This window comes from Scardinius erythrophthalmus (assembly GCF_964197995.2).
Source record: "Scardinius erythrophthalmus genome assembly, chromosome: 23".
NCBI lineage: Eukaryota > Metazoa > Chordata > Actinopteri > Cypriniformes > Leuciscidae > Scardinius > Scardinius erythrophthalmus.
In genome coordinates, this window is record NC_138243.1 from 14,178,503 (window position 1) to 14,205,244 (window position 26,742).

Here is a 26,742-nt window from a genome sequence, read left to right on the forward strand (position 1 = left end):
GGCGTATTTTCCCTGTGTTTAATAAAATTACTCAAACGTCCCACTCGTCCGCATACATGGGAATCGAGTGAGAAAAAGTATACAAACAAACATCCAACTCTGGTCACAAATATAAAAGGTAATAAAAGAAAGAGTACAAAGGTCGGTAGAGCGGTTATCTCTTCTCCTCACCTGTCAAATCTATTACTTACACTCTACGCACATGCGCAGTTCTCATTTTACCTCAGATTAACATAAAAGCACAAAGTGACCGTTACAATACCAGGACTCATTTCAGACTTTGAGAAAATAACTGCATAAATGCATAATACATTAAGTATGCTAGAATGTTAAATGGTAAATGCTACCTAGACATTTAGAAATGCACTAATATTTAATCATTATATTGACATAATTGGCAATAACATCAGAAGGAATCGTAAGTCTTGCACATCTACAGAAAATAGATAATTCCACATGGATAAAATGTGTGGATTGCATGGAAATATTTATGCTTGTTATCGCTCTTGTGACTGACAGCCTCTGCTTTTCTGCAACACCGAGGCCATTTCATTATTGACTTTCAACCACTGCTGCAAAAAATTCCCTAAACTTCTCAACATACAGCTTTTGCTTTTGACAATGCACAAAAAAAAAAAAAAAAAGATTAATGCTTTATTTGCCTAAGTTGTGACTGAGTGGCCAAGACAGGTGTTTAGGGGGGGCTCATCCCACCCCTGCCCATGCCTAGATCCGGCCCCGGGTGAGTCGACTTTAGCAGTTAACTGTAACAGTATACAGAGATGTATGCAATGACGTACTGTAAAATGAGACTTATTTGAAATGTTTCAAATAATGTTTTATTTGCTAATGGTATTTCAGTCAAAACTTTTGTTACATTTACATAATATAATTTGAAATCAATGTGGTCTTTCATCCACTGTAAAACAGAAATGCTCATCAAAAATTATTTTCCTTATTGGTTTTTATTTATTATGTTAAATTAACAGGCTAAAAACAAATATGTTGCTGATTAACCCGAAGATTGAAAGAGAACCATGAGATTAAACCAAAATCTGAAATATCTGAATGTGCTTAGGTTTGGACAAAGCCAAGCCTAATCTAAGGATAACATTACTGTCCTCTAATTTTTTTTCCCCTCATTCTCATTTGACACAGCAAAGATTATTGCAATCATTTCTGTAATTCCTGCTAGTAAATATTTTACAGATTGTACACCACTCAGTTCAACCTAATAAAAATAGCAACAAAAACAACAAATCACTGGAAGGTGATTAGGTATTCTGGGTAAGCCTGTACATCATTGAAGATCACAAACATGGTTGGGTTGTTTATGCGGTCAGTCACACTGTTATAAAGATCAGCACTATTGGGTCTCTTCGCAGGGGGAACAGGAAGGCCTGGTTTTCCTTGAGTGAAATCACCGACAAGCACCCTGGCGAGGTACATGCGCTTATGTCCGTTGACATCAGGTTTAGAATAGCCTTGGGCTGAGTAACTCGGGTCCACAGCAAAATATGTACCATTCCCATACATGGCTCCTAAAAATAGAACAAGAGAAATAGAATGTTGGTTTAAAAGACAAATTTATACAAGTGCAAATAAAGTTTATGCTGGATTTAACAGCATCGAGAGCAGGTGCGGGGCCAAAAGCCACGGGAGCGGAGTGAGGACAGTGAAGGGTGAAAGAGGACAAGGCCTGGGACATTTTAAGTTGTTATTTGATTGTTTATATGAGCTGTATTCTTGCCAGCTGCCACTCTTTTCATTTTGTTATTTATGTTTATTTTAATATTAAAGTTTACGTTTAATATTAATTAAGCCGGTTCTGCTTCCCTAAACTGAACTTTGTAACAAACTAATACCATGTGCCCCAGCGTAGCTGCGATTGAAGCCGTGGTGGTTGATCTGATCTGTCTTATCAGGGCCAGTGCCGTGGAAGAGACGCTGTTCATTGTTTTTGTGGTTGTTTTTGTCTTCTAGTTCCTCCTTTTTGATCATGTAGTTTCTCCAAAGTGTGCTGTTCTGAACTCTTTCAATCTAAAGACAAGAATAAACATTCAGCTTAATAAAACATTACACTATTACTATTACACTATTACTATAGTGCTAAATTATACAACCAAAACCTTTCAAAACTTATAAATACACATTCCTCCTTCTCCTTAGTCTAGTCTTACTTGAATGATGTTAGAGGCTAGACCGGTTCTTCTGAACTCTTTCTCCACTTCGTCATATTCAGTCGAGCCTGCTGTGAGTTTTACAAGAACAACCGAATTTCCTTTCATGTCCTCCCAGTGTGAAGGCAAAGAACTTCGAGCTGCAGCTGCATCTATGGACAAGAACAAAAACATGAATAACTAATCTTTGTACATGATGGCCTTTGGATCATTGTCTAAATGATTAAATATTCACACCTTGCAGATCTACTCTGTTCAGTTCAATCCTCATTCTCCCTCTTCTGGCTTCTTTGCGAACTAAATCAGCATCATAATCATCATTATTAATCTTGATTCTCACTGAAGGTTGCTGGTTCTGAAAGGCCTTTTCCAGGTCATAATTAGTCAGCATATCAAAGTCTATGATGCTGCGTCCATTCTCCTGATATTGCCACTTGACTACACTGCTGATCATAAATGCCTCACGTCTTCGGGTTTCATTCCTTTCCACCTTGCGGATCATGTCCCGAATACGACTCTCTACACAGTGAACGTCTCTTGTCAGTCCCTCCAATGTGACAACAGAGTCTTGGCCTTTCTTCTCAAGTTGGACACTGACTGTGAACTCCCTCTGCATGCCGTTCAGTATTTCTACATCCTCCTTTGTGAAATGAGCAATGGCTGGATCACGGATTGGGGCGGTCAAATGCTCCCGTACTATCAAGCTGTTGATCATGTCTTTGGCTTCCTCCAGGTCCTCTGGTGTCTCTCCACACAGCTGGAACACAGCTGGCTCAATTTCCTCACCCACCATCACAAACTCTTCATTTGTGGGAGATTCTGAATTTCCCCCCCAAAAAAAGTCTGCAGGTTTGATAGAAAGAAATGAAGATCAATTATTTTTAATTTAATAACAAATTCAGATAGATTAATAGAAAAATCATTATTTGTATTGTTTACTGACCTTTAATTTTGGTAAACAGACCTTTATCCTCCTCTACTTTCTCACCAGATCTTCTGACCATGCTTTGGTGGAAGTCTCCCAACATGTTCGTCTGGAATATGAGAAACTTCACAAACTTTACATGCACTGGTTTCTTTTTCTTTACAAAGTCAACAACTGCATCAACCATTGCATCTGCAACATCAGCTGGTTTTGCACCACCCTGACCTAAAGGGTTACAGACAAATTTACCAAAAAAAAAAGAAAATAATCAGCAATGTACTGCAACTACTGTATAAACATAAGACCAGACAAAGAGTCTTACCAGTGCCAAGAGCTGGGAAGGCAACTGAAGTAATTTGGCTTGTCTCGCACAACTTCAGAACAGACAAAACGACATCCTTAATGTCAGATGGACTACTGCGACCAATAATATGGATGATGTTTCCACATGGCAGGAGCCCGGCTGAGGTCACAATCTCCGTTTGCTGCGTGTTTGATGATCTCACTTTTGGAAAAAAATGGGTTTACCAATAGTATAAAAAGTTCATTAGATCACTGTTGACGTATAAATCTAAAAGATAAAATATCACATTTGAATGACTACAAACCAATCTGTGAACATTCATCTTCCACTTGTAATCCAGCGGCGTCTAAAATGGCCTTTGATACTCCTGGATTACAAAGAGAAATTGGCAGTTACATTGTAATTCTCTTTGTTTGTGAAATTAATTCTAAATGAAACTGAAATGAAGTTGGATTAACCTGCTTTCAGAGAAAATGTCTTATTTGAGGAGTTGACAATTGCATCCGTTTTCTCTTTAGTTATATCTCCTGATGAAACCTCCAGAGTCACTCGACCCAGCTGCATAGTGTGCACCCCAAGAGAGGGAGTGGAGACTTTGCCAACAAACCCTAATTATAAGAAAATAATACAACGCAGAGATGCATGGAAAAATCACAAAATGTTAACCTGATTACACAATTTAACTGCTCTATATAATTCAATATATTAATTAACTTTTGCTAACAAATTGAAAATATTCTTATAATAAACTTTATATCATATAAACGAAACTGTTTGTCATGTATGTTAAAACATTTACTATTGACCACTAATCAACATCTGGTTTTATAATTTGGTTGAATAATAAATTAGCTATAATGTGTCAGAATAAATATTTTAATTACAAATCTTTGCATTCAGTGAGAACAACATAAAAATAAGTGGGATGGACATCAGATGAGAAAGTTACCAAAGGTCTGAGCTGACTTGCCAGAATTTTTTATTATAGGCATTGAATGTTGATATGCTGCTTTTGTGATGGGACCTTGGATCCTTTGTCTAAAGATGCTGGTAAAGCACTAATAGATAAAGCACAGAAATATACAAGACAACATTAACATGAGCAACTATGGTAGATTATCAAAATGTAAAAAAAAAAAGTGGTTTAACAACAACAACAACAATATGTTTTGAGATTTTAAAAAATGTGTGCTTTATGGTCCTTGAATCTATTTTTCCTTCACTCACCTGAATGCTCTCTTTGTCAGAAGGGTGCACGATCACAGTTACCTCTCGGAGATTTGTACAGTTAAATTCCTGGAATTCTGTCAGCATGATTCTGGCCACCAGATCTTTAGGAAAGCCAAGATTCCCAGTGCCGATAGCTGGGAAGACGACTGAAGCCATTCTGCAGGAATCTACTTTTTTCAGGCAATCTCTAATGATCTGAACAAGTACCTTTTAAAATTTGAATAAACACATCTGTTATGATCTTTAAAAAAGGTATAACTGAAGTAAATAAATAAAGCCTACATATGAGGCACATTTGCATTACTCTTTAACAATTTACAATCAGCCAGCAATTACTGTTAATAAATAATATTAATTTAAATTTAACATAAAAATGATTAACTGAAAAACAAAAATAAATATAACTTGAGGTAAATTATGTCTCACCCTATCTGCTGAGTCTTGTCCACCGTTCCAAACTGGGCAAACTACATGGAAGACTTTGGAACAATTCAGATTATAACCATCTGTGATGACCATTTCACCATAATTCAGATTGTCTGAGTGAGCAGCTCTGTTGATTTCTGACTGGAGCTGATGACCTGCAGTCTGAAGGAGTGCTCTGGAGACGGCACCTTTACTGAGGTCCAAGTCCTCCGATATAGTGTTTACAATGATATCAGCCTGCAGGAGAAACTAATAAGTAATTTCTGAAGAGGGAGAATCTTAAAAAAATATATATTTGCAGTGTAATATCTTCTCAGGTCATTTTTTTAAATGATTTTTAGATATTTGGCATCCAGTCAAAAAAGACTAATCAGGGCCCAAGCACAGATGGTGCGAGGACCCTCTTGGAATTGCTCTGTTTATTAAAAGCTATTTTTCTGGTTTTATAAGTAACAAATAATCTAGAATTCACTTACACGTGCATCCTGGATGTTCCCTGCGCTCAGATTGATTTTTAGTTCCTCTTTTGTAGTTTTGCTTGTAAGAGCACTCAAACTTTCAGATTTATCAGATCTGCCACTAGAGCCTGAGTGCGCTTTTTCTTCAAAGTCTTTATTACCCCGGTCTTTAGGACCTTCAAACACTTGGTTTCTTTGGCCATAGTTTCTGTGGCCACTTTCAGGATAGCCCTGTTCATAGTTACTATACCCATGAGGTTTGTTTTGTTGAGGGACAGTCATTTTGGGGTTATAAGCAGCAAACTCCTTTCTGACAGCTTCAGCCATGGCTTTTACATTGCTACCATTATTGTCAACCAAGTGAATCTCAGTTAATGTGCTACTGGAGCCTCTACGGTTATTATCTTCAATGTACTCACGCACTTCCTTGGTGATTGATTCAGTGCAAAGTTCAAGAGGACAACCAAATATTCCTGAACTAATAACTGGAATTGCAATGGAGGAGCAGTTTTTGCTCGACGCCTGGTTCAAGCTTTCCCTCACAGCACGTCTCAGGCGTTGCACTGTGGTACGTCGGTCTGAATCGCTGAAGCGAGGTCCAACAGCGTGAACCACATATTTACAGGGAAGACGACCAGCGTCAGTGATGATGGCATCTCCAGGCTTCAGAGGCCCATTTACTTTTATGTAATGGTCAGAGTATTGCTTTAGACATGGTCCGGCAGCTTGTAGAAGTGCGAAAGCTACACCACCACTGTGCATCAGATCTTCATTAGCAGCATTGACCACAGCATCAACACTGAGCTTGCAAATGTCTGCCATCCTGACAGTAACAGTTATTCCACCCGGTGCCCGGACTTCACAAGAGACCTGGCCAAAATCTTCAAAACTGCTTTCAGAAAATTTAACCTCATCCTCTTCCAGCATGTCATCTTCCTGGAGCACCACCACAAATCTTTTATCCTTCAACAGCATTGAGAGCATCATTTTACCCTGTTCCTTGAAGTACTTCTTTGCTCCTGCTTTTTTAATGATGTGTGTGTCTGTGTAGAGAGAATCTGCCAACCGTTTAAAGAAAGTCATAACTGGCTGGACAAATATACGCTCTCCAGACAGTTTGATCCAGGGTCTCTTTGACTCAAAATTTACTTTCACCTCCTTAGACTTCATAAAACTTTGCCAGTCTTGTGATTTTCTGTCTTTTATGAATTCAACTGCTGCATGTGATTTGACACGAACAGTTTCTTCAATTCTACTGTGTTCTACAATGAAACGTCCCAAGTTCTCACTGACCTCCATCACTGGTTCTCTGAATCCAGTCACTATTATTTTGTCTCTCTGTTTAGACAAGTTTATAATCACAGATGTCTTTTTGGAAGTATTGAACAATTCTTGCAATTGTTTTTTGAGATTCTGCCACTCTGACATTTGAAGGACACCCTGATCTTCTATAATGAGGTCTTTGGATGTAAGAACCATATTCACCCTCTTCTCTGCCTCAACAAGTGCTTTTTCTGTGCTCCCAATCACAACAACATCTTCATTTTCGATTGTGTAGACAGCAGCTATTCCATGAGATATAAAGAGATCTGTGGACATTTCATCACAGTTCACTGATCTCAGGAACTCCAGGACTGAACGGTCAATCTTTAAGGGCTTCTGTTTCATGTTTATTTTCTTCTCAAGGACCCAATTCTTGAACATGACGATATCTGTTCTGAGACCTGCTAAAACTAAGCTGTTAATTTTTTTGTCGTAGTCAATGTGCAGGTGTGGAGGAACAGCACTTTTCAGGCCATCTTGTAAAAGCAGAGAGTACATGGCAGGAGAAATCTCCATATGCTCTGTCACACTGTTCTTCTCTCTCTCTATTTGATTTGTTGCTCTCTCTATAATTTTCTCCATGATGGGTTTCAGACCAGTTATCTCATGGGTCATTCCCGCCAGTGTCAGGACACCTTTAGAGGCATCCATATCTGTGAAAACCTTATCTTTCACCAATTCCTTTACATCACTCTCCACTTTAGACCACAAGGGGTGTGACACTGGCCACTCAGACGTTGTGTAGTTTGAGATTATTTTCTTGAAGGCATCACAGGCATTCTTACTCCAGCCATCAATGTGTCTTCTGGTAACTCCTTTCTGTTTCAGTAATGCTGGATCAGGACTGAGCAAAGCTTCAGGTTTGTCCATGTTTATTTGGCAGAAATGTGAGCTCATCTGGTCTTTAATAGAGGAAATCTCCCCTTTCTTGAGGAGGAACTCCCTGATGGCAGGATGTACACTGACTGTAATGGGTTCAGGCAGCTTCAATTGTGGTCTGTTGCCACCATACAAGACTGTGTCCAGTGATTTAAAGTAGGGATATATCTTGACTGGAACTTCACAGATGTTATTCTCTTGCTTCAAAATTTTCTCTTTTGCTGTAAAGAATGAAAGTTGGATATACAATGAATAAATGCACTGATATTGTCTAAATGAGGTAAATAAATGAAACCAAGTCCAGAACTGTAACAGCAAAGACTACCAGCAATTGCACATGTATTTATACCTTCTTCCTCCTGAAAGATAATAATGGCTGTGTGTTCTGATGGAATTGTGATAACTTCCTCTACTGGACCACCCCATTTCTCAAAATACAGCTCCAGCAGCATCTTGTTGTTGTTGGCCTCAGCTGGAAGATTCTCCACCCGTACACATGTGCTTCTCTCCAGTGAACGGGCCCTCAGATCATTCTTCTTGAACTTATTATGTGTTCTGCTGTCCTCAAGGAACTGTCCTGCATCTGTCAGAAATTATAGTTTACAGAATGCATTTGATCAGGGGTGTGGGAAGTACAGGTGCTGCAGCACCCCGTTTTCACAGGGTTGTAAATTCAATGCAAATTTTTGCTAATTTACATTTTATTCATTTTTAGCATTTGATCATTTATTTGTGATAAACACATTATTTAAAAAAAGTGTTATTTACACATCAAGGAAAACATCTTGGAGCGCTGCTTGCTGGAAGGACCCAGAAGCTGCTCTTTGGTTGGGTTTCAAACTTGTATTTATAGAAAAAAGATTCAAGACACTTGTGGTTCAAAAAAGTTAAAAAGTCTTCATTTAAACCATGGCTCACTGAAAAAAAACGTAAAAAAATAACTAAAACACTGCACATTTTATGTTTTTATTTTTCTGTCCCGTCCTTTGCATTATGATTGCAAGCAGTATCAATAATGTCAAAAAAGTGATGTGCAGTCAAATATGTGTATGCTGTTTAAACGACTGTTCTTCCCGATACGCTTTTTGTGCTTTGTGGAGTTTTGCATGTTTATAGACTCGATAATATTTCTTATTTAAATGTTGTGACCAAAAAGAAAACCCACAGCAACCCCAACCTAAACCTTCTTCCCACGCCCCTGTCAAGTCATAATAGCATACAACTATATATACCAGCAAAATATCAAAGGTGTTCATTTTATAAAAATCTCATTTTTATATCTACAATTTTCTTCAGTTTTCTAATTTCCTCCAGGCCAAAAAGACCATCACATAAAGCTTAAGCAGTCAAGATTAGGTTTTTGGTGCAAAAGTGACTAACTGAAATATGCTTACATTATGATAAAAAAAGTATGTATATGTTATATGATAACTTACCACTGGGATTTTTAAAGGTCACAACTGCTTTTCTTAATTCTGGTATTAATTCCATGGTAAAGTCATTTTCAGAAAGACTTGTAATGTTCTCCACCAAAAGAGTCAAAACATCTTGTTTAATCTCATCTGGAAGGTTCTCCAGGACCACAGCACTTGACTCTTGAGGCTTCTTCACATCCAAATCATTTTCAGGGGCACTTTGATCTTCAGGCAAAATAAAAGTGACACATATTTATAAAATGTCATTGCAGGATGTAAAAAAGGATGATTAAAAGCATTAAAGGATAATGTTTTGTAAAGTCAGTTCAAACAGTATCAACTACTGTTAACTAACAAAATAATGTTTTGTATTATTTAGTAATAAATATCTTTAACATTGAAAACAAATGTGTTAAAAAGTACATCAGCAATAACAGCATGATAACCTAACTAATAAAAGATCACATGCATGTATGCAGTCAGAGACCAAAGTCCAGATGATTTACTCACTTGGTTCCTGATATCCACATGCCTGCTCCTGAAAGCACAGCATTTACAATCAGTGTTGGGAAAGTAACTTTTAAAAGTAATGTATAACAATATTGCATTACTCCCCGAAAAGTAACTAATAGTGTTACTTTTTATGTAAGTTTTCTCATCTAGGCTGGGCTTGTTTGTTTTTAATAAACATCAACAAATATGTATATTTTTGCAGATGTAAATGCCCTTTTAAGAATGAATAAGCCTCAGGCTGAAGGAAAGGAAAATTCACATCTGACTGCACAGTAGAGGATGCAGCTCAAACAAACCTTTCAGCTGTGCTGCCATTCTGGATTGCAGAAGAATAGGACACAGGAGAAGAAATGTGATGTTTAACTAAAGTCATTTTTGCTTATTAATATGATTGAATTGGATCATCGAAGGTCAGCAGCAAAGACAATGGTTAATAAAATGAGATCAAATTCAAAGTATATTTGTGTAATTTAATTATTGCAGGTTTGCGTAATATTCTGAGTTTGTATTCAATTTGAGGGATACTGAATCTGTTTTTGTGCAAGTGAGATGAGTAAATTCATGCTCACATTTAGTCTAAAACTACAATAACCGTCATGTTCACAGCGCACACAACGCCTCCGAACCTCACTCCCGATTTCGATTTCTCTCAACATGGGGACAGGAGAGGTGTCAGTCAGTCAAGTAACTTACGTTATTTATTTTAAAAGGTACCTCATATGTTGTTGTAAATTTAAAAGTAATGCGTTACTTTACAAGTAAAAAAGTAATCTGATTATGAAACTCATGTTATTGTAATGCATTACTCCCAACACTATTTACAATTATGTAACGAACACTATTAAACAATTTATTTGTTCTCTCTACTCTAGCATTTTTCAACAATAGAGAAATGACAACCATCTTTATATAAACTCTAAAATGCATCTACATCTCAACCATAACTGAATTAATATTTTGTGATAGACCGTTTTGCTAATTTTGTTTGACCTGCAAAGGATTTGATTTTTTAAGCCACTAAGCTCAGGTTTTATTGTAAAAGCAGTGTGGTCTTAAATCTGGATTCTGCAATGTCTACTCACCTTTTGTCCGGTGCTGTCTGCCTGTTTCTCTGCATCGCTGGGTTTGTACACTTTCAGCTTGATTTTCTGACTGTCAATAGTAATAATGTGTTCTTCCTGAAGGAGTACGGCATCTCGGACTTAAACACAAACAACCAGACTTAGTCAGATACATCACAACACTTTAAAACAAAGAACATACCACAAAAAAAAAAAAAAAAAAAAAAAAAAAAAACCACACAGCGTTTTATGTCGTTACGTGATAGGCTGTAAGCTCACAATTCTTACATGTGTCCCAAAATAACCTATGTTCTAAAATGTATGGCAATGAGTGACAACAGGGATTTTGCTATTATTGTTATTCATTACTTGCAAGGTATGCAAATGTCAGGTTTAGCCTTGTGAGTATTCATTACTTTTTACTTTTCTTTAAAAGGATGACAACGGTGGCTATAAGAGTTATCAGAAGATTCACAGATTAGCCTATAGGCTAATTCGTGAAAGTTTATCGCACTTTGTATTTGAACCTGAAATTACCTTACATGTCTCGACAGCTTTATTACATTACTAAACAACACAAAACGTGTTATTTTGTTAACATATGTTATGCTTTTGTGTTTAGCACTTACTGTCAGATGATTTGAACAGAATCGTAGCAGAGTTGCCCTCGCCATTATATTGCACGACGCAGTCTCCTCCCTGAGATTTCTTCTTACTCTGAAAGTGAATATGAAGTTTATTTCTCACACTTTTAGCGTGTTCAGTTCCCCAGTCTCCCTCGACAGTGAGGGGATATTCGTCCATCGTGATCGTTCTGGTCAACGAGGAAATGACTTGCGTGTCAGTGTAAATAATCACGCCCGCCTGCTTATTTTCACTTTCGTTTCTCCGTCAGTTGGTCATGAAACCGAGAGTGCTGTGGCCTGTTTACAACATATGAACGCTAGTGCGATTGTTTATAAACTTTGACCCGAAAATAGTTAATAAACGCAGTGGTATGCGTATTATATTAACATTTAACTGTAGTATTGGGAGTTGTCTGGTGTTCCAGCAAACTTTTACTTATGTTTTATTATTAAAAGACAAACCAGCATAAACATCGCTAGACAGACAGTGAACATCTTACCATTTATAATTAATATCCTGCTTAAATGTTACTTTGGGAGCACTGTCAACAGCAGCAGGATTTGAAAAACCTCTGCAACTCTGAAACAATTAATTATGTTAAACAATTAATTGATTATTCTTATATATATATATATATATATATATATATATATATATATATATATATATATATATATATATATATATATAAAGATTATTCTTTATATATATATATATAATCTTTATTTTGCTCTGCAAGACAGAGGGAAAATATGTATTTTTTGTTTAGAAATATTTAGAGTTCATTGTTTGAGTGACGTCATTGGTGCGTCAGGTTTCTCGACAAGAAAGATTTCCGCTTAGGATAGCCGGGGTGCTTCTCATTTCTTATTTGTGCATCCTCGTTTCCTTTCCTCGCTTCCTTTCCTCGCGTCTCAGCTCCGCCCCCTGTAGGATGCGAGGGAAGGCTGCAAGGAAAAGATGCGAGGACGGAGGAATCGAATGTAACTTTTTTTATACATTGGAATACTTGATCACTCAAGCGTCACTTCATCGCGTCATCAGCAGCACTCAAAGGATCTGCCCTTATGTTGTTGAAGTTTGTTTATTTAAGAAATTCATAATAAATAATAATAAAGCAAGATACCCTGTTGAAATATGTGAGATGTGTGGTTTATTTAAACTGCAAAGGTAAAGTATACATTAAAATGATTGTGAGCGATGTGAAGGGGGAGGAGAATTTAGACGTGCGTCACGTTTAAGTCGATAAAACTCTTCCGCATAGGATCCACCTGTGTATCCTGACTATCCTCGCTCATGACTCCTCAGGAAGCCTCCTAACTCCTCCTCGACTCCTCGCGGTGCAATTAGAGAATTGAGATGTCCTTCAAGATGGCTGAGCTCGATCGGTTTCCGGGTCATAGGATGGAGGACGGAGGAGAGAGGAGACGAGGAGGGATATTGAGAAGCACCCCCGGTCTGTGCATCCTTGCTCATAACTCTGGGTGCTTCTCAATTCTTATTTGTGCATCCTCGTTTCCTTTCCTCGGAGCAGCTCCACCCCCAAGGATGCGAGGGAAGGACGCAAGGAAAGAAAATGAGGATGGAGAAATCGAATTAAAGCTTGTTTATACATTGGAATACTTCACAGCGTCACTTAGCGTTATCAGAAGATTTCAAACTTTTTAGAAACTGAGTGTTGAAATCTTCTTTGAATTGTTAAAACAACCAACAACAGCACATGAGGAGCTTGAACTCATTATCTCGCTGCTAGTACAGGTCAAGCGCTACGAACCGGAAGTAGGTAACCGGAGTCGTCGTTATGGCAGCGCGCATTGTTTAGAGAAGAATAAGGTGGAAACGGGCAACCACTCCATCCTTTGCTCAGGCTGCCAATGCAGTTGCCACTGCGCGGGAACACAAAGCCACAGTGACCCTGGCAGCTGTAGTGTTAAGGGGTTTTATAGGACACATGAAGTGACGTTGCCCCGGGGTGGTTAGGCAGGGGAGCGTGTAAACCAGGCACTGTAATAAAGTCATGCTTTGAGAGCACTCTTTGGAAATCTCTGTTTATTTGTTAAGTTAGAACCACTTAACTCAACAGCAGCGGTGCTTGGTGCTTTTGTCATCTGCTGGTTCCCCTATACATGGGAATGTGGGCAGAGACCCATCCGAACAAACTGACTCACTCTATCGTTCTTTGGTTGGGATACCTCAACTCTGCACTCAACCCCATTCTCTACCCAGCCTTGAACCGGGATTTCCATCGGGCGTGCGCACAGCTGCTCTGCTGTAGACGCAGCAATCAGGGGGATTTGCCTTTTGTCTGAACAATGAATTCCCTTCTAAAAGAAACAGACTCATAGCTATTCAACGAAACATGCAGTGGATACCAGGGCTCATTTCACACTTTGAGAAAATAACTGCATGAATGCATAATACATTAAGAATGGCCTGCAATGACTATTGAATTATAAAACCAGAAATCAACAATATATAAATGGTATATATATATGCTACCTAGAATGTTATATATATGCTACCTAGACAATCCAAATGCACTAAATGCACTATTTAATTATTATATTGACATAGTTGGCAATAACATCAGAAGGAATTGGAAGTCTTGCACATCTGCAGAAAATAGTTACTTCTACATGAATAAAATGTGTGCATTGCATGGAAATATGTATGCTTGTTATCGCTCGTGACCGACAGCCTCAGCTTTTCTACAACACCGAGGCCATTTCATTAGTGACTTTCAACCACTGCAGTAAAATTCCTTAAACTTCTCAACATTCAGCTTTTGCTTTTGACAATGCACAAAAAAAAAAAAAAAAAAAAAAAAAAAAGATTAATTCTTTATTTGCCTGATGTGACTGAGTGGCCAAGACAGGTGTTTAGGGGGGGCTCATCCCGCCCCTGCCCATGCCTAGATCCGGCCCCGGGTGAGTCGACTTTAGCAGTTAACTGTAACATTATACAGAGATATATACAGTGACGTACTGTAAAATTAGACTTATTTGAAATGTTTCAAATAATGTTTTATTTGCTAATGGCATTTCAGTCAACACTTTTGTTACATTTACAAAATATAATTTGAATCAATGTGCTCTTTCATCCACTGTAAAACAGAAATGCTCATCACAAATCATTTTCCTTATTGGTTTTTATTTATTATGTTAAATTAACAGGCTAAAAACAAATATGTTGCTGATTAACCCGAAGATTGAAAGAGAACCACCAGATTAAACCAAAATCTGAAATATCTGAATGTGCTTAGGTTTGGACAAAGCCAAGCCTAATCTAAGGATTATATTACTGTCCTATATTACTGTTTTTTTTCCCTCATTCTCATTTGCCACAGCAAAGATTATTGCAATCATTTCTGTAATTCCTGCTAGTAAATATTTTACAGATTGTACACCACTCAGTTCAACCTAATAAAAATAGCAACAAAAACAACAAATCACTGGAAGGTGATTAGGTATTCTGGGTAAGCCTGTACATCATTGAAGATCACAAACATGGTTGGGTTGTTTATGCGGTCAGTCACACTGTTATAAAGATCAGCACTATTGGAGCTCTTCACAGGGGGAACAGGAAGGCCTGGTTTTCCTTGAGTGAAATCACCGACAAGCACCCTGGCGAGGTACATGCGCTTATGTCCGTTGACATCAGGTTTAGAATAGCCTTGGGCTGAGTAACTCGGGTCCACAGCAAAATATGTACCATTCCCATACATGGCTCCTAAAAATAGAACAAAAGAAATAGAATGTTGGTTTAAAAGACAAATTTATACAAGTGCAAATAAAGTTTATGCTGGATTTAACAGCATCGAGAGCAGGTGCGGGGCCAAAAGCCACGGGAGCGGAGTGCGGACAGTGAAGGGTGAAAGAGGACAAGGCCTGGGACATTTTAAGTTGTTATTTTGATTGTTTATATGAGCTGTATTCTTGCCAACTGCCACTCTTTTCATTTTGTTATTTATGTTTATTTTAGTATTAAAGTTTACGTTTAATGTTTGCCGGTTCTGCTTCCCTAAACTGAACTTTGTAACAAACTAATACCATGTGCCCCAGCGTAGCTGCGATTGAAGCCGTGGTGGTTGATCTGATCTGTCTTATCAGGGCCAGTGCCGTGGAAGAGACGCTGTTCATTGTTTTTGTGGTTGTTTTTGTCTTCTAGTTCCTCCTTTTTGATCATGTAGTTTCTCCAAAGTGTGCTGTTCTGAACTCTTTCAATCTAAAGACAAGAATAAACATTCAGCTTAATAAAAGATTACTATTACACTATTACTATAGTGCTAAATTATAAAACCAAAACCTTTCAAAACTAATAAATATACATTCCTCCTCCTTAGTCTAGTCTTACTTGAATGATGTTAGAACGTAGTCGGGTTCTTCTGAACTCTTTCTCCACTTCAGCATATTCAGTCGAGCCTGCTGTGAGTTTTACAAGAACAACCGAATTTCCTTTCATGTCCTCCCAGTGTGAAGGCAAAGAACTTCGAGCTGCAGCTGCATCTATGGACAAGAACAAAAACATGAATAACTAATCTTTGTACATGATGGCCTTTGGATCATTGTCTAAATGATCAAATATTCACACCTTGCAGATCTACTCTATTTAGTTCAATCCTCATTCTCCCTCTTCTGGCTTCTTTGCGAACTAAATCAGCATCATAATCATCATTATTAATCTTAATTCTCACTGAAGGTTGCTGGTTCTGAAAGGCCTTTTCCAGGTCATAATTAGTCAGCATATCAAAGTCTATGATGCTGCGTCCATTCTCCTGATATTGCCACTTGACTACACTGCTGATCATAAATGCCTCACGTCTTCGGGTTTCATTCCTTTCCACCTTGCGGATCATGTCCCGAATACGACTCTCTACACAGTGAACGTCTCTTGTCAGTCCTTCCAATGTGACAACAGAGTCTTGGCCTTTCTTCTCAAGTTGGACACTGACTGTGAACTCCCTCTGCATGCCCTTCAGTATTTCTACATCCTCCTTTGTGAAATGAGCAATGGCTGGATCACGGATTGGGATGGTCAAATGCTCCCGTACTATCAAGCCGTTGATCATGTCTTTGGCTTCCTTCAGGTCCTCTGGTGTCTCTCCACACAGCTGGAACACAGCTGGCTCAATTTCCTCAACCACCATCACAAACTCTTTATTTGAGGGAAATTCTGAAAGAAAGTAGAATTCTAAAAAAATAGAGATCAATTATTTTTCATTTAAAAACAAATTCAGATTAATAGAAAAAGCATTATTTGTATTGTTTACTAACCTTTAATTTTGGTAAACAGACTTTTATCCTCCTCTACTTTCTCACCAGATCTCCTGACCATGCTTTGGTGGAAGTCTCCCAACATGTTCGTCTGGAATATGAGAAACTTCACAAACTTTACATGGACCGGTTTCTTTTTCTTCACAAAGTCAACAACTGCATCAACCATTGCATCTGCAACATCAGCTGGTTTTGCACCACCCTGACCTAAAACGTTACAGACAAATTTACAAAAAAAAATAAAAAAAATAAATAAATCAGCAATGAACTGCAACTACTGTATAAACATAAGACCAGACAAAGAGTCTTACCAGTGCCAAGAGCTGGGAAGGCAATTGAAGTAATTTGGCGTGATTCGCACAACTTCAGAACAGACAAAACGACATCCTTAATGTCAGATGGACTACTGCGACCAATAATATGGATGATGTTTCCACATGGCAGGCGCCCGGCTGAGGTCACAATCTCTGTTTTCTGCATGTTTGATGATCTCACTTTGGAAAAAAATGGGTTTACCAATAGTATAAAAAGTTCATTAGATCACTGTTGACGTATAAATCTAAAAGATAAAATATCAAATTTGAATGACTACAAACCAATCTGTGAACATTCATCTTCCACTTGTAATCCAGCGGCGTCTAAAATGGCCTTTGATACTCCTGGATTACAAAGAGAAATTGGCAGTTACATTGTAATTCTCTTTGTTTGTGAAATAAATTCTAAATAAAACTGAAATGAAGTTGGATTAACCTGCTTTCAGAGAAAATGTCTGATTTGAGGAGTTGACAATTGCATCAGTTTTTTCTTTAGTTATATCTCCTGATGAAACCTCCAGAGTCACTCGACCCAGCTGCATAGTGTGCATCCCAAGAGAGGGAGTGGAGACTTTGCCAACATCCTCTTCCAGCATGTTATCTTCCTGGAGCACCACCACAAAGCTTTTATCCTTCAACAGCATTGAGAGCATCATTTTACCCTGTTCCTTGAAGTACTTCTTTGCTCCTGCCTTTTTAATGATGAGTGTGTCTGTGTAGAGAGAATCTGCCAACCGTTTAAAGAAAGTCATAACTGGCTGGACAAATATAAGCTCTCCAGACAGTCTGATCCAGGGTCTCTTTGACTCAAAATTTACTTTCACCTCCTTAGACTTCATAAAACGCTGCCAGTCTTGTGATTTTCTGTCTTTTATGAATTCAACTGCTGCATGTGATTTGACACGAACAGTTTCTTCAATTCTAGTGTGCACATGTTGGGAGACTTCCACCAAAGCATGCTCTACAATGAAACGTCCCAAGTTCTCACTGACCTTTATCACTGGTTCTCTGAAACCAGTCACTATTATTTTGTCTCTCTGTTTAGACAAGTTTATAATCACAGATGTCTTTTTGGAAGTATTGAACAATTCTTGAAATTGTTTTTTGAGATTCTGCCACTCTGACATTTGAAGGACACCCTGATCTTCTATAATGAGGTCTTTGGATGTAAGAACCATATTCACCCTCTTCTCTGCCTCAACAAGTGCTTTTTCTGTGCTCCCAATCACAACAACATCTTCATTTTCGATTGTGTAGACAGCAGCTATTCCATGAGATATAAAGAGATCTGTGGACATTTCATCACAGTTCACTGATCTCAGGAACTCCAGGACTGAACGGTCAATCTTTAAGGGCTTCTGTTTCATGTTTATTTTCTTCTCAAGGACCCAATTCTTGAACATGACGATATCTGTTCTGAGACCTGCTAAAACTAAGCTGTTAATTTTTTTGTCATAGTCAATGTGCAGGTGTGGAGGAACAGCACTTTTCAGGCCATCTTGTAAAAGCAGAGAGTACATGGCAGGAGAAATATCCATATGGTCTGTCACACTGTTCTTCTCTCTCTCTATTTGATTTGTTGCTCTCTCTATAATTTTCTCCATGATGGGCTTCAGACCAGTTATCTCATGGGTCATTCCCGCCAGTGTCAGGACACCTTTAGTGCCATCCATATCTGTGAAAACCTTATCTTTCACCAATTCCTTTACATCACTCTCCACTTTAGACCACAATGGGTGTGACACCGGCCACTCAGATGTTGTGTAGTTTGAGATTATTTTCTTGAAGGCATCACAGGCATTCTTACTCCAGCCATCAATGTGTCTTCTGGTAACTCCTTTCTGTTTCAGTAATGCTGAATCAGGATTGAGCAAAGCTTCAGGTTTGTCCATGTTTATTTGGCAGAAGTGTGAGCTCATCTGGTCTTTAATAGAGGAAATCTCCTCTTTCTTGAGGAGGAACTCCCTGATGGCAGGATGTACACTGACTGTAATGGGTTCAGGCAGCTTCAATTGTGGTCTGTTGCCACCATACAAGACTGTGTCCAGTGATTTAAAGTAGGGATATATCTTGACTGGAACTTCACAGATGTTATTCTCTTGCTTCAAAACTCTCTCTATGGCTGTAAAGAATGAAAGTTGCAGGTACAATGAATAAATGTAACGATATTGTTAAAATGAGGTAAAAAAATGTAACCAATTCTAGAATTATAACAGCAAAGACTACCAGCAACTGCACATGTATTCATACCTTCTTCCTCCTGAAAGGTAATAATGGCTGCTTGTTCTGATGGAATTGTGATAACTTCCTCTACTGGACCACCCCATTTCTCAAAATACAGCTCCAGCAGCATCTTGTTGTTGTTGGCCTCAGCTGGAAGATGCTCCACCCGCACACATGTGCTTCTCTCCAGTGAACGGGCCCTCAGATTATTCTTCTTGAACTTATTATGCGTTCTGCTGTCCTCAAGGAACTGTCCTGCATCTGTCAGAAATTATAGTTTACAGAATATGCCGGATGCATTTGATCAGGGATGCGGGAGCATCCCGTTTTCACAGGATTGTAAATTCAATGCAAATTTTTGTAAATTTACATTTATTCGTTTTTAGCATTTGCTAATTTATTAGTGATAAACACTTTTTAAAGGTCCCGTTGCATGCGATTCCATGTTTCAAACTTTAGTTAGTGTGTAATGGTGCTGTTAGAGCATAAATAATATCTGTAAAATTATAAAGCTCAAAGTTCAATGCCAAGCGAGATATTTTATTTAACAGAAGTTGACTACAAAAAACGGCTCGATTGGACTACACCCCTCTACATCCTGCATTAGTGACATCACCAGAACCGTTTCTTGACTAACCTCCGCCCACAGGAATGCTCCCTCAACTCTACTGGCTACTTGCGCACTTCTTATAACTTAGCCTACTGTGTTTACTCAGCTCTTACGGTGATTTTCTGAAGTAAAACTGACGCTTCATCTTTTGTGTGATGTACAATAAACTTTATTAAACTCATCAGTACATGTTTGATCATCATTCAGACAGCAGACTTGTAGGCTATTAATAAATAATGGATACATAGCCTACAAGCAAATGACAAATACGTTATAATAACCGTAATTAAACTACTAAACCATACCTGTTTCATCTCTATACAGCAATCTGACTCTGTAGGCATTATTGTCCGACTCGAAATGAACGCCGTTACTGAGAGTTTCTGATATTATCATCATTCCGTGAGATGAATTTTTCCTGACAGACTGAGCACGAGCTCATGAAGCTCCGCCCCCTGTGTCGTCCAGCAGCACCTCATTTGCATTTAAAGGGGACACACTGAAACGGCTCGTTTTTCTGAGCCCCAAAAAAAGTCAATTTAAACATGCTGTAAAAAATGATCTGTTGGGTATTTTGAGCTCAAACTTCACATACACACTCTGGGGACATCAGAGACTTATTTTACATCTTGTGACAAGGGGCATAGAACGGGACCTTTAAGTGGGCTATTTTTTAAAAAAAAGTGTTATTTACACATCAAGGAAAACATCTTGGAGCGCTGCTTGCTGGAAGAATCCAGAAGCTGCTCCTTGGTTGGGTTTCAAACTTGTATTTATAGAAAAAAGATTCAAGGCACTTCTGGTTCAAAAAAAGTTAAAAAGCCTTCATTTTAAACCATGGCTCACTCAAGAAACGTTAAAAATAACTAAAACACTGCACATTTTATTTTATTTTTATGTCCCATATACCGGTCTGTTGCATTACGATTGCAAGCCGTATCAATAATGTCAAAAAAGTGATGTGCAGTCAAATATCCCGGTGTGTATGCTGTTTAAACAATTGTTCTCAGCGATATGCTTGTTCTGCTTCGTGGAGTTTTGCATGTTTATAGACTCGAAAATATTTCTTATTTAAATGTTGTTAAAAAAAAAAAAAAAAAAAACAGCAACCCCAAAATAAACCTTCTTCCCATGCCCCTGTCAAGTCATAATAGCATACAACTATATATACCAGCAAAATATCAAAGGTGTTCATTTTATAAAAATCTAATTTTTAGATCTACAATTTTCTTCAGTTTTCTAATTTCCTCCAGGCCAAAAAGACTATCATGTAAAGCTCAAGCATTATGTAGTCAAGGTTAAGCTTTTGGTGCAAAAGAGTTTGACTAAGTGAATTATGATAAAAAAATATGTATATGTTATATGATAACTTACCACTGGGATTTTTAAAGGTCACAACTGCTTTTCTTAATTCTGGTATTAATTCCATGGTAAAGTCATTTTCAGAAAGACTTGTAATGTTCTCCACCAAAAGAGTCAAAACATCTTGTTTAATTTCATCTGGAAGGTTCTCCAGGACCACAGCACTTGACTCTCTCTCTATTTGATTTGTTGCTCTCTCTATAATTTTCTCCATGATGGGTTTCAGACCAGTTATCTCATGGGTCATTCCCGCCAGTGTCAGGACACCTTTAGTGCCATCCATATCTGTGAAAACCTTATCTTTCACCAATTCCTTTACATCACTCTCCACTTTAGACCACAAGGGGTGTGACACCGGCCACTCAGACGTTGTGTAGTTTGAGATTATTTTCTTCAAAGCATCACAGGCATTCTTACTCCAGCCATCAATGCGTCTTCTGGTAACTCCTTTCTGTTTCAGTAATGCTGGATCAGGACTGAGCAAAGCTTCAGGTTTGTCCATGTTTATTTGGCAGAAGTGTGAGCTCATCTGGTCTTTAATAGAGGAAATCTCCTCTTTCTTGAGTAGGAACTCCCTGATGGCTGGATGTACACTGACTGTAATGGGTTCAGGCAGCTTCAATTGTGGTCTGTTGCCACCATACAAGACTGTATCCAGGGATTTAAAGTAGGGATATATCTTGACTGGAACTTCACAGATGTTATTCTCTTGCTTCAAAACTCTCTCTATGGCTATAAAGATGAAAGTTGCAGGTACAATGAATAAATGTAACGATATTGTTAAAATTAGGTAAAAAAATGTAACCAATTCTAGAATTATAACAGCAAAGGCTACCAGCAACTGCACATGTATTCATACCTTCTTCTTCCTGAAAGATAATAATGGCTGTGTGTTCTGATGGAATTGTGATAACTTCCTCTACTGGACCACCCCATTTCTCAAAATACAGCTCCAGCAGCATCTTGTTGTTGTTGGCCTCAGCTGGAAGATTCTCCACCCGCACACATGTGCTTCTCTCCAGTGCACAGGCCCTCAGATCATTCTTCTTGAACTTATTATGCGTTCTGCTGTCCTCAAGGAACTTTACTGCATCTGTCAGAAATTATAGTTTACAGAATGTGCTAGATACATTTGATCAGGGGTGCGGGAAGTACAGGTGCTGCAGCACCCCATTTTCACAGGATTGTAAATTCAATGCAAATTCTTTTAATTTACATTTATTTATTTTAGCATTTGATAATTTATTTGTGATAAAAACATTTTAAGTGGGCTATTTTAAAAAAAAAGTGTTATTTACATATCAAGGAAAACATCTTGGAGCGCTGCTTGCTGGAAGGTCCCAGAAGCTGCTCTTTGGTTGGGTTTCAAACTTGTATTTATAGAAAAAAGATTCAAGGCACTTCTGGTTCAAAAAAGTTAAAAATGGCTCACTTAAGAAATGTTAATAATAACTAAAAATCTGCACATTTTATTTTTTATTTTTTATGTCCCATATACCGGTCTGTTGGATTACGATTGCAAGTAGTATCAATAATGTCAAAAAAGTGATGTGCAGTCAAATATGTGTATGCTGTTTAAACGATTGTTCTCACTGATACGCTTGTTGTGCTTCGTGGAGTTTTGCATGTTTTATAGATTCGAAAATATTTCTTATTTAAATGTTGTGACCAAAAAGAAAACCCACAGCAACCCCAACCTAAACCTTCTTCCCACGCCCATGTCAAGTCATAATAGCATACAACTATATATACCAGAAAATATCAAAGGTGTTCATTTTATAAAAATCTCATTTTTAGATCTACAATTTTCTTCAGTTTTCTAATTTCCTCCAGGCCAAAAAGACTATCATGTAAAGCTCAAGCATTATGTAGTCAAGGTTAAGCTTTTGGTGCAAAAGAGTTTGACTAACTGAAATATGCTTACATTATGATAAAAAAAGTATGTATATGTTATATGATAACTTACCACTGGGATTTTTAAAGGTCACAACTGCTTTTCTTAATTCTGGTATTAATTCCATGGTAAAGTCATTTTCAGAAAGACTTGTAATGTTCTCCACCAAAAGAGTCAAAACATCTTGTTTAATCTCATCTGGAAGGTTCTCCAGGACCACAGCACTTGACTCTTGAGGCTTCTTCACATCCAAATCAGTTTGAGCGGCACTTTGATCTTCAGGCAAAATAAAAGTGACACATATTTATAAAATGTCATTGCAGGATGTAAAAAAAGGATGATTAAAAGCATTAAAGGATAATGTTTTGTAAAGTCAGTTCAAACAGTATCAACTACTGTTAACCAACAAAATAATGTTTTGTATCATTTAGTAATAAATATCTTTAACATTGAAAACAAATGTGTTAAAAAGTACATCAGCAATAACAGTATGATAACCTAACTAATAAAAGATCACATGCATGTATGCAGTCAGAGACCAAAGTCCAGATGATTTACTCACTTGGTTCCTGATATCCACATGCCTGCTCCACCTGAAAGCACAGCATTTACAATCAGTGTTGGGAAAGTAACTTTTAAAAGTAATGTATAACAATATTGCATTACTCCCTGAAAAGTAACTAATGGTGTTACTTTTTATGTAAGTTTTCTCATCTAGGCTGGGCTTGTTTGTTTTTAATAAACATCAACAAAAATGTATATTTTTGCAGATGTAAATGCCCTTTTAACAATGAATAAGCCTCAGGCTGATGGAAAGGAAAATTCACATCTGCCTGCACAGTAGAGGATGCAGCTCAAACAAACCTTTCGGCTGTGCTGCCATTCTGGATTGCAGAAGAACAGGACACAGGAGAAGAAATGTAAAGTCATGTTTGCTCATTATTATGATTGAATTGGATCATCGAAGCAGCAAAGATATTGGTTAATAAAATGAGATTTAATACAAAGTATATCTGTGTAATTTAAAGGAACACGCCGACTTTTTGGGACTTTAGTTCATTCACCGTATCCCCCAGAGTTAGATAAGTCCATACATACCCTTCTCATCTCCGTGCGTGCGGTATATGTTTATGTTGTTAATATGTTAGGCCAAATTTCCTCTCGAGGACAAATAAAAATCTATCTATCTATCTATTTACATGTGATTTGTATAGTCACAGACAGTGTGTACAAATAACAAGGTCACATGAAACCCAGCCATCTTCTAACCATATATATACTGGGAATGATAATCTCAGAAGGCGAAGCACTGCTACTTCTGCAGAGTGATTTGCTCGCAGCACCTGAGAAGCCCGTGGTGAGGAGCAGAGAGTTCGCTCAGAGTTGGAGTAATAGAGTTAGCAAATACTAGATAGTAAATGCATAGTTTACAATCATGGGTGTTCGCTATATTGTAAAGAGCTGCGACAATAAACAGGAGAGACCTGGTAATACCATGATGTTTCATAGAATTCCAACCAAAAAACGCTGACCTGATGAATCAATGGCTACTTGCTCTGGATATAGATCCAAACACACCTTTAGCCATCATCAAGTACAATCGTGTTTGCTCAGAACATTTCACTGAGGATGACTATTTTGAAAAAATGGAATTTGCCACACGGACCATGAAACGTGCGCTGAAGGATACGGCCATCCCATCTATAGTACAGACAGGACAAAGTGGATCACCTGCGGCTGCGGTAAGTGTTCCGTTATGTTTTTAGATGACTAGCCTACAGTAACAGTGCAATTAGCTAGATCTAATGTAACGTTAGTGACACTATTACATGAATAGGGTGGTCACCTTGTTATTTGTACGCTGTGACTATACAAATCACAACATGTAAATAGGAAAATGTTGGCGTTATTTTGTCACTTATTGGGAGCAGTATGCTAGCTGGAGCCATTTACCTCCAGTCTTTGTGCTAAGCTAGGCTAGCGGTGGGTGCGTCAGACAGAGTTACGGCACGCATGGAGATGAGAAGGGTATGTATGGACTTATCTAACTCTGGGGGATACGGTGAATAAGCTATCACCGAATAAGCTAAGTCCCAAAAAGTCAGTGTGTTCCTTTAATTATTGCAGGTTTGCATAATATTCAGAGTTTGTATTTAATTTGATGGATACTGAATCTGTTTTTGTGCAAGTGAGATGAGTAAATTCATGCTCACATTTAGTCTTAAACTACAATAACATGGGGACAGGAGAGGTGTCAGTCAATAAATGGGAAACACTTTTAATTTAAAACTAATCATGTTCACACAGCGCACACAATGCCTCTGCACCTCGTTCCCGAATTCTCTCAACATGGAGACAGGAGAGCTGTCAGTTATTAAATGTGAAATCAAAGTAATTTACGTTAGTTATTTTAAAAGGTAACTCATATTTTGTTGTAAATTTAAAAGTAATGCGTTAGTTTACTAGTAAAAAAGTAATCTGATTATGAAACTCATGATGCATCACTCCCAACACTGTTTACAAACATGATGCACTACTAAACAAGTTATTAGTTCTCTCTACTCAAGCATTTTTCAACAAGATAGAGAAATGACAACCATCAACCATAACTGAATTAATATTTTATGATAGACCATTTTGTTCATTTTGTTTGACCTGCATTTTGCAATGTCTACTCACATTTTGTCCGGTGCTGTCTGCCTGTTCCTCTACATCGCTGGGTTTGTACACTTTCAGCTTGATTTTCTGACTGCCAATAGTAATAATGTGTTCTTCCTGAAGGAGTACGGCATCTCGGACTTAAACACAAACAACCAGACTTAGTCAGATACATCACAACACTTTAAAACAAAGAACATACCAAAAAAAAAAAAAACAGAGTTTTATGTCGTTACGTGATAGGCTGTAAGCTCACATCTTGTAGTGGGTCCCAAAATATGTTCTAAAATGTATGACAATGAGTGACAACATGGATTTTGCTATTATCTTATTCATTACAGAGTATGCAAATTTCAGGTTTAGCCTGCTAAGTATTCATAACTTATGACTTTTCTTTAAAAGGATGACAACGGTGGCTATAAGAGTAGTAGGCCGAATCGGAAGATTCACAGATGAGCCTAGGCTAATTCGTGAGAGTTTAATCGCACTTAATTTGTTAACATGTTATGCTTTTGTGTTTAGCACTTACTGTCAGATGATTTGAACAGAATCGTAGCAGAGTTGCTCTCGCCATTATATTGCACGACGCAGTCTCCTCCCTGAGATTTCTTCTTACTCTGAAAGTGAATATGAAGTTTATTTCTCACACTTTTAGCGTGTTCAGTTCCCCAGTCTCCCTCGACAGTGAGGGGATATTCGTCCATCGTGATCGTTCTGGTCAACCGCTAAAAGCGACTTGCGTGTCAGTGTTTATAATCACGCCCGCCTACTTATTTTCACTTTCGTTTCTCCGTCAGTTTGCCGTGAAACCGAGAGCGTGACCACAACACATGAACGATAGTAGTGCGATTGTTTATATAAACTTTGACCGCATTGGTATAGCCTACTTAATGAACGTATAGTTGTGAGGTGCATGCGTATTATATTAACATTTATCTGTAGTGTTGGGAGCTTTCTGGTTGTTCCAGCAAACCTTTACTTATGATTTATCATTAAAAGACAACACGTTTTTTTTATTTCAGCATACATCGCAGTGAACACATCTTAACATTTATAAATAATATTCT

The 26,742-nt window shown here is 37.9% G+C and overlaps 1 protein-coding gene across 1 annotated transcript; it reads right to left on the reverse strand.

The window, feature by feature from the left end:
• Nucleotides 1-26,467, reverse strand: LOC308683410 (uncharacterized protein). The gene is made up of 33 exons (XM_081353881.1): nt 26,205-26,467; nt 25,697-25,815; nt 23,580-23,610; nt 23,090-23,293; nt 21,983-22,216; nt 21,136-21,855; nt 19,179-19,412; nt 17,365-19,050; nt 17,211-17,273; nt 16,926-17,108; nt 16,615-16,821; nt 15,932-16,531; nt 15,695-15,846; nt 15,391-15,565; nt 14,791-15,070; nt 13,183-13,263; nt 11,344-11,600; nt 10,736-10,854; nt 9,651-9,678; nt 9,162-9,365; nt 8,075-8,308; nt 5,542-7,946; nt 5,066-5,302; nt 4,637-4,846; nt 4,359-4,467; nt 3,868-4,017; nt 3,714-3,776; nt 3,428-3,610; nt 3,124-3,330; nt 2,418-3,023; nt 2,181-2,332; nt 1,866-2,040; nt 1-1,541 (listed from the first exon to the last, which is right to left on the reverse strand). The coding sequence occupies exons 1-33, from the start codon at nt 26,377-26,379 to the stop codon at nt 1,261-1,263; spliced, it is 10,764 nt and encodes a 3,587-aa protein (XP_081210007.1). The 5' UTR covers nt 26,380-26,467; the 3' UTR covers nt 1-1,260.
• Between the last annotated feature and the right edge of the window lie 275 nt (nt 26,468-26,742).

What these genes read in the sequence shown, in the direction of transcription:
- LOC308683410 (XM_081353881.1), bottom strand. Translation starts at nt 26,379, where the DNA reads ATGGACGAATATCCCCTCACTGTCGAGGGAGACTGGGGAACTGAACAC. An exon ending in GACCTTTAAAAATCCCAGTG is followed by an intron (nt 19,413 to 21,135) that starts GTAAGTTATCAT and finishes AATTTCTGACAG; the next exon opens with ATGCAGGACAGTTCCTTGAG. An exon ending in GACCTTTAAAAATCCCAGTG is followed by an intron (nt 8,309 to 9,161) that starts GTAAGTTATCAT and finishes AATTTCTGACAG; the next exon opens with ATGCAGGACAGTTCCTTGAG.